Genomic DNA, 11,903 nt, shown 5'->3' with positions numbered 1-11,903 from the left:
AGTATGATCGCAACCAGATTTTTTAATTATCACCGTGCTAAAGTGGTGGAAGTAACGTTAATCAGTGATGCACCTAATTTTGTGAGAAAACCCCCCCAATGTAATGTTAATTACCTCAGGCATTGTTGAACACCACAAATCGGCGTTATGTGGTCCACCACTCACCCACGTAATTTGCAGTACTTCACCACGTAACGATTGGGCACGGTGAGACTATATCAATAAAACAAAACCTTTACCGAAAAATATCGACAAAGCTGTTCTGCATATCCGATAATCTAAGAAGCCCAAATAGAAAAAAAATACAACAACAACCTTCCGGGTGATTTTTCTTGCCAATAATCAAGTTATACGGGCATAAACTGATTAAATAACGTCTTTAAGTTGGTACCCATTGGATACAGATGGCATCTTTAGATTAACAAGTCTGCTGTTGAAACCTCGAAAACCTTGAAAGGTACGATGAAAACACTTGGAATAATTGCATTTTGAACGAAACGAAAACCAAACTCAATTACTAAAGAGAGTAATTCAGAGTTAGGGGAATAATTATGTTGTCTTCTCTCTTGTCTTCCGAGTAAAATAAATATTGAGAACGCGCATTCTTTGTCTGAGCGAGGACGTAGCGTCATTGATAGAATATTTTCAATTCATGTTCTTGTCAGCAGAATGTCCTCTTACAAATAAAACGAAGCATACATAAATAAAATGAGAATTTCTGCGTTATATCATTTCCCTGGATTGCATGAAAAAAAATGATCAATTGGAATGATGAGTGTGGTCTGAAAGCAAACTAAAACAAATATTGTAAGCAAGCTTTTTTGGCCTTGAATTATTGCAAAATTGGAAAATTCAAGTCCAATTTTAGTAGAAATGAAAACAAAAATACAAACGAAATAATGTTATCTTTTAAAGAATATTTCGTTGCTTCATACATATTCAGGCATCATTAGCATTTAACATTACTGAACTCATTGAAATGGCAAACAGATTTGTACGTTGGGTACCTGAACTCAATTAGAACACCTCGGCCATTTTCAATTGAGAACAACCTCGGATGGATATGGACGGTTTAAAATTTCAGAAATCTTTAAATTTAACTATGCTGCAAGTAGTTCGCATAGTAACTTTAATTTAGCAGTTAAACCTTATGACTTTACTCTTAGGAATCTTGCAATAATACACTGCTCTGGGAATCCATTTGAACTAAGTAATACTAGTTACACGTCCAAACGCTTCAATTAATTCATTTTATCATCATTAATTTTGCGAACTACTTGTTGTACTTATGCGCTGGCCTTCATCCGAGGTTGTTTTTGATGGAAAATGGTCGAGGCGTTCCGATTGATATGAGCTATGTCTTATTGCCTCTTGTTGTTTTCCTTTTACATCAACGTCATCAATAACAATTAATTGGACATATTTCTGATCTTATATCATGTAAGATCTTGTAAGAGGATTAATCAAACACAAGTTAATCATCTATATTCGTAAGTAAATGAGACAACACCTAAATGACGTAGATGTTCTAAAATGATTCATAATCTCAAAAGTCGACGTAATTAGGTTTGCCTGATTTGAAAAACTTCGTCATCAGTTCAAGCTGAAAATGGTATAAGCTTAATCATTCTTGGGGCAAGATCTTTTTTCTATATATAGATGAATGGTAATGACATAATAATAAGAATTGCAATCGCTAGAAAAACATTTTCGAATTTCCGTAGAAAATAATATTACAATTAATTGCTGTATTTTTTCGAACAGTACACTTAACGTTTACTGGTTTAATTTTATCAAGTAGCCAATCATGCTTTTCCGTGGGAAACATATGGAATTACAAAACAAAATATCAAACAAATGAACTTTCATTGAATTCACAACAAATATATTTCTCAGTCATTACGCGTTAGTACAATTATTATTTTATATTTTGCGATTGGCTCTTCTTCTGAACCATGAAGTGATTTATATTATATGTTAATAAATACGTGATTTGATATTGGCCCTGTTATTTGTCCGAGGGCAGTCGTATTGGCACGAAGCCGAAGGCCGAGAGCCAATTCGACTGTCCCGAGGACAAATAACAGGGCCAATGTCAAATCACTTATGTGATTTTATTCAATAAATTCATGCACTTAAAGGTTTCAAAGTTTAAACACTAAATTTATATAAAAAGAAATATTAATGTTTTAATACTGACTTTAAAATAAAATGGCTGCCGTTTCCGAATTTCCAGCTGCGAATCTATATCATTTTTTGGCCCTGTTTAATTATCCAACCAAGTCTATAAAATGCCGGCTTTATATCTATATCACTTTTCGGCTCGTGGTCGCTAACTGATATAGATATTGGCACTGTTATAAAGGAGGCCTTTGAATTATTGGACGAGGCAAATGCTGTGTTTAAGGGCTAATAATTAATAGTTATTAAATAAAATATAATTATAAATTTGATTTAATATCAACAAATTTAATCACAGAAAGTTCTATGAAATTCCTGAAATTGTGAAGAAGGAAAAAGACATTAGCTCTACACCTTTTTACCTAGTATGCGTATTTCTTTTATGAAATCCGGCATTTGTCTGTCATTAAATTACAATTCGGAACTTCGGAAACTTTCCTTAAAGCTGCACTTTCACAGATTGGCAATTTTAACAACTATTTTATTTTTTGTCTTGGAAAGAGCAATTTTTTACGTAAATATCTGCAAACCAATGATATAAGATTGCTGACAAAAAAAACAGATCGTAGATTTTCATATTTCCGTCCGAAAATTAATGTTTTACGGCTTAAACCGTTACCAACGGCTTAAGAAAAATGCATAAAACATCATTTTTTGAACTTATATATAAAAATCTGCGATCTGATTTTTTATATTACTGGTTTCCTTGGATTGTCGCAAACATTTCCTCGTCCCAAGACAAAAAATAAAAAAAAGTTGTCAAAACGTTCAATCTGTGAGGTGTAACTTTAAAGTGACACTCTTATTCAAAATCAATACATACACATGTATAACAGCACTTTAATTTTCAGCATTGCACGCTGAAATTTCATTAGGACGTGAGAGTGGATTAAAATTCCAAATTGTGTTATGTTCACTGTCTTAAAAAAGTGAAATTTCAATCTTATATCACTGAATATTTACCCCTCAACTTCCGTTCCTTAAATGAACTGCCTTTCGGCAATTGCGTTCATCAATCGATGAACGCAACATCTTCGGATATGTTCGGATCGTAATTCATTGCATAACAATATACATGAAAGCTATTGATCTTGTTATTGGTTGTATTGTGTCTGCAGGTCCCGTAAAATATAGATCAACATTTTTAAAAGTGTAAGTTTATTATATTTTAAATAAATTGGTACCAGAATTGTTTTAATTTTACGCTTTAAAGTGATTTCAAGTGGTTGATCTTTTCCCGCGTTATTTTGACGTCATTTGAAAAAAATATTTCCGGTTATAGTCGGGTCGTTCTATTTACAGAATGGGTAAGAACGGATTACTGAAAGTTTTTTTTTAATGAAATGAAGTATTTTTTTAACAATTCTTGAATGAAATGATGAACTATTGGTGTAAATATAAGGAATGAATTGCGGGGTTGATGTCATTATCGGGGATATGAACGCAATTGGGTTGGTCAAAGTACGCGTGGAGTCCTTCGGACTCCACACACATTGACCAACCCAATTGCGTTCATACCCCGATAATGACATCAACCCCGCAATTCATTCCTTAATTAATCTCTATAATCCACCTTAAAGCAAAAACACTGACACTGAGACAAACAATTATCGGCTATTCCATTCACCATCAGTTTCCACTTGTTCATCCGCATTCATAAAATACTGTCTCTTCCACTCTCGTGTGTGTTCATCAAAGACCAAAAACTTATTGTAAATAAGTAGCTTGAAACATTTTGCGTTGGTTATTCTAGATCGTAAGTTCTGAATAAATACATACAATACCAGTACTTTGATTGCATCGTTATCTAAATTGATCAATAGCTGATAATGGTGAATGAGGTCGTGATGAAACTGAAAATACGTAATAGGTTCCCCTTTTTATACTTGTCACACTTTATCAAATTAACTTGGTAACGAGAGGTTTGACATTTTCCGAAAAAAAATCTAGCGAATTGTGGTAGAAAATGACTTTTCCATTTGGTGAAATACAATTTCGTGAGAAACATTCTTTTACGAATGACCACTACTTTAATATTGACTTATATGCGTTTCCATTATTCGTCAACATTATCTACGAACCATTCATAAGGCTTTTTTTTTTCTTTTCGCATAATTATGTGGGTCTATAGCACAAATATAGAGGATAAAATAACACCTAAATTACGGGGAAATATATTAAATCTAATTAAAATGTTGTTCATCTGTATTGGAAACACATGGTTTAACGTTAAATTCTTATTGTCATGTGGTTTTGCTCATTTCACCAAATAGCCCATGCCGGTTATTCACTGACGTCATAAGGCGCATTATTTGGGTACCACATTTAAAGTCATGTAGTTTGTTGGAACACAAATTTTTTACACTGTCTCAATTATTATGTGACTTTTTTCTACTTTGTTCTTTGGGTTATTCAGAATTATAATTGTATACAGGTATACATAAATAAAATCAATTAACGCATTGTTGCAAAGGAGGGGTAAGCAATCGATTTTTCAGCCCTGGTAACATAATCAGAAGTAATTGCCCAGTATGCAATATTATTTTGCACAAAAACAAAAGACACTGGTGAATTTCAGGAACTGTCGTTCAACATTTTTTTATTTAGGACGTAGTTAAACTATTCAACATTTGCGTGTGTAAGGTTTAAGGACGAAATAAAAATGCACAAATATTTGGTATGATTTTATTACTTAAACCAACGTTGTACTTACATGAATGATGTTCTTGTTCCTGTTGTTACAGTTAATATGAAGTATGTTAGAGCATTTCTCCTTGTGTTGATTTTGATTTTCTGCATATCGACCTTTTTTTATCGGTCAATTAATGCTACACTTACATCGAATAACGTCCGCGTTCGAAAAATGTACAAATAAATCCTTTTTGACACAGTTTAAAATATGTTTATTTTACAAAAATAACAATATAAAAATACAGAAATGTCTCCTAAAACCTTGACGATATACCACTGGTACAAACAATGGAGTGTACATTAGAGAGGTCGTCAAACACAACTTGTACGGATGCCTGTACATGTGGACTTCTTTCACTACGTCATCAAGATATCTGAGCGTTTTTCAATTTTAGAATTGCCTCTACGATATCATTATGACAGTGATTTTCGATGCAAATAGGTTTATCATATAAAACCTATAGAACTTATATTCAGACACTTCATAATATTGGTATTATAAACAGTAAATTCGTATTTACACAGTCTACCTCTGGTAAGTATAAGACTCTTGTTTGTAGAGGTATTAACTCTAATTTTATTATGGTTATAATAGTTTTCATTTACATGTCAAACATTTTGTAAATCTTCAGCACTTTCTGAGATAATAATTGTATCGTCCGCATACAGAAGTACAAAAAGGTTTACAAAATATATGTATCTCTGGTCATAATCCTGTCTTTTATAACAGTTCCATTAAACATTGTACTGTTTTTAAAATAGACATAAAATCGTTTACAAAAAAATAAATAAGGGAGATATGCTTTCTCCTTGTTTGGCCCAAATAAAACATGGAAAGTAATCAGAACATGTTCCATTTTGTCGAACATAACTTTAAGCCTTTCCATACGTCTATTTTACATTTTTTTTTTTAAAAAGGTTCCTTGAATGCAATAGTTTTTTAACCATAGTTTACTTCTATTTATTGAATCAAAAGCAGCTTTCAGGTCTATACATACACAAAACAACTCTTTACGCGAATAAATCTGATAATCTAAAAGCACCTTTAATGCAAACATATTGTCTGCTGTCGAAAACCTTAGTCTGCCGGAACCAGCTTGAAATGTCATATTGTTCAACATTTATTTCATGAATCTATGATTGAATAGGAAGCAAAATATGTTTTATTCAGAATCGATATTATACACATTATTTGCTCAAACTTAGGTCAAAATGATCAATGATCGAAACTTTTCAATACATACAAAACATGCAAATTAAAAACAATAATATGGACGGACATTATATTGTTTATATTGATATATCCATCTATGTGTTATGTACACCATATATGTATGGGTCTAACCTTGTCAAAGTTTATCAATGTTATCATATATCATTTCTAGTGTTTTAAATTGTTTTCACAATTTAACAGTCTAATAACGACAACATGAGTCCAAACATCAAACAAGTGATGACAAGTTTACTTATCATAAATTGTACAATATATATATAATTCGGAATCGCATGTTTTCTATCATTTATGGTACAATTGCAGATCGTATTTTTATAAAAAAAAAAATGTACTAAGAAAAATATGGACTGAATAGCTTTCCAAAATAATTAAGCATTGTTATTGGACGGTTATAAGCCGGATCCGACACGTCTTCTTGGATACCCCGGTTTTCCCCACGCTCTAGTCTTTTTTTATCGTCCCAACGAGAGTGATTAATGTAATATTGTAATAACTTGTTTCACAACCGTTGTTAAATAAATAGGTTGAAAGTAAATGTATTGTCCACCAATATTCAACTGATAATTTCTAATGACGGATAAGACAATTTCAATGATAAAACAGGTATAAAATGGATTCAGTTTCTGGTCTGCAACATTACTTAGTGTTTATTCAACTGTTTTATTCAAATGACATGACCCTTGATTATCTACGTATTTTGATAGCTACGGGATTACCTATTTATCAAGAGGTAAAAAATAACAGCCAACGTCAAACAACACTTTTGATGTCGATGACTCTTGATTTGTACCATGTTTGAGGTTGTTTTCTTTGTTTCTGTACAAACATGAACTCCCGAATCGGAACAATTTATACATGCAATGGTCGTAATCGTGCGGACAAATTACAGAACTATTCACTTATAACGCACGCTATTTATTGATCGTCGTCCTTATTACAAAAGTACAAAAGAGTTATCCCAGCCGCAACCCTCGTGTTAGAAAGTATACACTCGTGCTTAAGCGTTACTATTACATGTTCAAGAGCTCCTTTTTATTAGTTAAAACATTCAAAACAATTAATCTGTAGGTATTTCACAATTGACAATAAGTTTATTTCTTTCATTACTTTGTTTTAAACATTTAAAATGGTATGCGGTAAACATCACGTTTTGTCCGATTAGATAGTCAGCTTTTTAATACATTTATACTAGTAAATCTGCAGTTAGCTGTAATTATTTTAACCAGGTTAAGCGGAATATATAAGGATTACAAAACAAAATGAAAACAAGTAAAAACATTTAAACTTAAAAATTAGTTTTAACTTTATAATGCAAGTTGTGGGCAAATTATTCGCGCAAATTAGCGAATGATCATAGTGCTTAAGGTAAGACCTATGGTTTATATAGATGAATTGTGTTATTTATCTATCACAGAAATAAATTTCTCACTTGACTGAAATAACCCCAAAACTAACTTGGAATATTTTTTCACAAAATATCTCATTTTCCCTAAACCAAGGTAAGTCCAATAATACCGTGCTTATTAATGTTGTTTGTCTTCGTGTTTCATCACAAATAAGAGCTTTTGGTTGGCGTCATTGTGTGTCCCAAACAGAAACTGTCGTTGTTCGCTGCATAGTTGATCTCACCGAGGAGAGGCATAGAAACTTTCCTCAAGGTTTCACGGGCAGTGGAACCATCTGACCTTGTCGATGAATGTTCGCTTAATTCTTTTGGTAGGAAAAGTCCATTAAGTGTTCTCCGGAACTTGCTTCCGAAAATATAGTAAATGATCACATTGATAGACATCGACAGGTAGTACAACAGGGATGATATGGTCTGACTAATTGAAACAGCCGATGTCCCTACATTGTCATGTTCAAGAAATGTGGACACCATTAACCAAAGCCGAACGCTATGCGATGGAATGTTCAAAACTATAAATGTAACGGTGACAGCGAAGAGCATCGTCGTAACTTTCTTAGTTGGGTTCATGGTTTTCCTCATTTTTGACCGACTAAGCCTTCGTCGCCTTTTACGTGCTTGAATTGTCGATGTGACAATCGCAGCCATAAGTATAGCAATTAAAATAATCGGTAAGAACAGGGTCAGCACCGAATCAATATACACCATTATTGTAACGAACTCATAATGAGCTGCGAAAGGCACGCAATTATCTGTCATTGCCCAAAATGGAAAACTGTAGCTGCTAATGATAACCACTAAAATTACAAAAAAGATATTTTTTGCATAAAGGGTCTTACACAGTCTGTGTACAAGGAAAGGCTTGCAAATTCGTGTATAGTTCTCTGCTGTAACAAAGATTACAAGCCACACAGATAAGCACCCAAATACGTAGGTCAAAAATATTAAAGCTTTGCACACAAACAACACTTTGCTCAAGTACAGTTCAAACACCGTCGATACCCAAATCACCATGAGCACCAACAAAAAGCCCGCGTCCGACAAGCAACGCACGGCCAGAAAAAAACTGGACGAATTGTTTCTCATCGATTTCCGTAAAAATACTGTTAATGCCAAAAGATTTCCTAATACCCCGATAACTGCAATAAACGGTACAAAATATCGCTCAAGTGTACATATCGTAGAGTCTGTTTCTCCGGCTTGAACTTGGTCAAAACAATCGCTGATGTTTGTCCCACTGTTATGGAGGGATGAGCAATTACGATCCATTTTTGCCAATGTATTTGTTAGTTATGTTCTTTCCGAGCGTTTCGGTCTGTGCAAATGTATTTCCTTTGCCCTTTAGCGTATGTTATCTGAAATGACATTAAAAAATACTAAAGGTGAAATATCTGCTTTTCATTTAAAACATTCATCATTGGAAAATCTGGAAAATAAGACGTTGTTAAATTAACTGAAAGTGTAAAACAAAAAGAATTTCTAAGACAGACAAGTAAAACACAGAGCCTTAGATAGTTTAAGACTGTATTCGTCCGAGCTTATGCATTATTGTAAGACTTTACAACTCAATCATTTGTCTTTTATAGTAATAATGCCCCCACTAATGGGGATGCATATAACACTCCAAAACTATATAGTTATATCACAACTTCCATTCCTTAAATGAACGGCCTTTCGGCAATTGCGAATATTTTCCGATTAACGCAACATCTTTGTATATGTTCTGATCGCGGTGTATTAATATAAATTATAATTTGTTTAGCTAGTTATAGTTTGTATTATGTCACCAGGCCACGAATACTTGTATTAACATGTTGAAGAGTGTTAATTTATGATTTGATGGATGTATTGTTGTCATTAGCGTTGCAATTTTACGTTAAAAAAGTTAGTAAACGTATTTATTTTTAACTATTTTCCCGCGTTATTATGACCTCATATGATATACAGTTTCCGGTAACGGTCGGGTCGTTCTTTTTACATAATATGTGACACGGAATTACTGTAAGGTTTTGAAACTGAATAAATTTTTTTAGAAAATCTGGAAAGAAGTAATGAACAATTGGTATTATTGTAAGTAATGAATTGTAAATATGATGTCATTATCGGGAATATGAACGCTGATGGGCTGGTTAAAGTACTCGTTTCGGACTCTATACCCTCTAACCAGCCCAACTGCGTTAATACCCTGATTATTACATCAATCACGCAATTCATTCCTAAACTGACCTAAAGTCAAGAAACCTGAAGGGAATGTTGTTGAGATGACAAAGTTGTGCACATAGGGTTTCGTTTGCAGCTGCACATTGTAATTAATCCTGCATCACAGAACACGTTGGACTCCCTAACATACACATTGTGATCTGTGTATGTCCTGGTTTGAATCAACATTACCATTTAACTATTTAACTAATTAAAATATATAAACGCCATTGAAAAGCAATGTACGTAGTCTTGGTTTATCCGCACTCACACTTTTGTTGTTTTATTCCAAGTCTTACAGAGACTTATCGATGTAGTCCTTCATTTAAATCATGGAAGCGCCCTTGCATTGAGTAGGGTTTATTTTCATATGTCCAACTACTTAGTTCCTTAATAAGTTTCCTTTTCATCATGGATGCAATACATAGGGGATATTATGATAGGACGCTTTTTTGGTGACCTGTATCACGTCGAGTTCGGTGTAAACACGTATCCGTCATGACCGCAGATCGAGACGGATACTTGTTTACTCACAGAACGAGACGTGATGCAGGGCACTAGAAAATCGTTTTATCGTAATATTCCAGTTAATATTTACCTGCCTATTTAATTATTCCTTTTCATTTTTCGGTTTCAATTTGATTTAAATTTACCGCCATCTGTCAAATGCGCGTATAAATTCGAATGTGTTACGTAGTTTTGTGTAATGAAGTCAATGGAGGCTACTAAAGCGAAAAGAAGTCAGAAATTACAGAATTCACTTTACTGAGTAAAATAAGAACAAAATATTTTATGTTAAAGCAAAATTAACAAATTGCTAACACGAAAACAATTACTAAATGTCACAGCACAAAAAACAACGACAAAAAACAGTACTTATTTTACGAGTATTCACTTATCGTCATTTCCTGTAGACGTAACGCGGCCATTTTTAACAAAGTAAATATTCGTGGGATTTTTTGACGATCATAATATGCAGAATTGAGGGAAGTTCGTTAGTCAATCGCTATTTCTATCGATGACGTGAATTCGCCTTCTTCTATGTATAAGCGAGCTGCTCAAATTTATGGTAATAAACATGGATAATGCAACAATTTATCATTTTATGAACTTCGAAATGGCAAACAACTAGTTCCCTGAAGTAGCTGTCTAGATAGATTGGAAGTGTTCTCTGCTTCGTGCTTATCCTCATGGTTCTCTAAAGAACATAAGAAACATTTTCCTGAATATTTACATGCTTCTGGAGCGTGAGTAAAGTTAGATAATTTTATGTATTTAAAAGTCTACAGGTTTTACCTCTTTTTGGTCACGCTATTTTTAGCAACGCGAAAGTAGTTCCGAGATAACACAAGCTACTCGCATGATACGGAATCAGTAAACGACAGTATAGAATAACGGATTTTCCAATACGGCGTACTGTATTTTCACTGTTAGATATGAAAAAGGAATTTGATAGGCGTATAATAAACAATTCTAACACGGAAACAGATAAATGTCTAGTTGATTTCTAACTTGATCACATACAAAGTTATTTGTAATGAATATTTACCCATTGTATCTTGTTTTGGGAAATCATAAACTTATTTGTTTTATTAAGCTGGAAACTCCCCGCTTTCGTATGCGGTATTTTGGCACTTTTTAGTTGTACTGTCCGCATATGTTAAAATGTTGTTTGGTCGACTGCATGTGTCAACTTCTCAACCGATCCGTGTCTGATAAGATTGCAAAATTAGTATAAAAGCTGACACAGGTAAATTAGTGGTATTGGATAGGTTGAAAAATATACATAAATAGTGGCAAAAACTCTCTTTATGGACAATTGATAAAACTAAAACTCCTGTTCCTTGCCTCCCTAGTGTCGTACCACGAGATTTTGAATAAAGTCGAAAACGTCGATTTGGAAATAAACAACATGTCACAAACTGGTCCAAATTTACCGTGTAACAGCACATTGTCCTTCTTATCATGTATGAATATGTTTAAATACTAGCTCAGCATGCTATCTTATATATGGTTGTTTACACTCCAAATACTAATCTGAACCGTACATTCAAACAAGTCATAATAAAATAGATGAAGCTCTCTGAAAAAATGAGTATCGTAGAGGTAAAGGTGACGTTTTAATTCATGCGAGGTTGTGTGAACAATTAAAAGGGAATTCATTGTTATATCTATATATTTTTTCAAAACGAT

General features: G+C 33.4%; 1 protein-coding gene across 1 annotated transcript; it reads right to left on the bottom strand.

Annotated features, from left to right (window-relative positions):
- Positions 1-7,655: 7,655 nt before the first annotated feature.
- On the bottom strand, positions 7,656-8,780 carry LOC128219260 (FMRFamide receptor-like). The gene has a single exon (XM_052927073.1). The coding sequence runs from the start codon at positions 8,778-8,780 to the stop codon at positions 7,656-7,658; it is 1,125 nt and encodes a 374-aa protein (XP_052783033.1).
- Positions 8,781-11,903: the final 3,123 nt, after the last annotated feature.

The sequence above is a fragment of the Mya arenaria genome, chromosome 15, assembly GCF_026914265.1.
Source record: "Mya arenaria isolate MELC-2E11 chromosome 15, ASM2691426v1".
NCBI classification, from domain to species: Eukaryota; Metazoa; Mollusca; class Bivalvia; order Myida; family Myidae; genus Mya; species Mya arenaria.
Note: the sequence above shows the minus strand (reverse complement) of the source record. Positions and strands in the feature narration are given on the sequence as shown.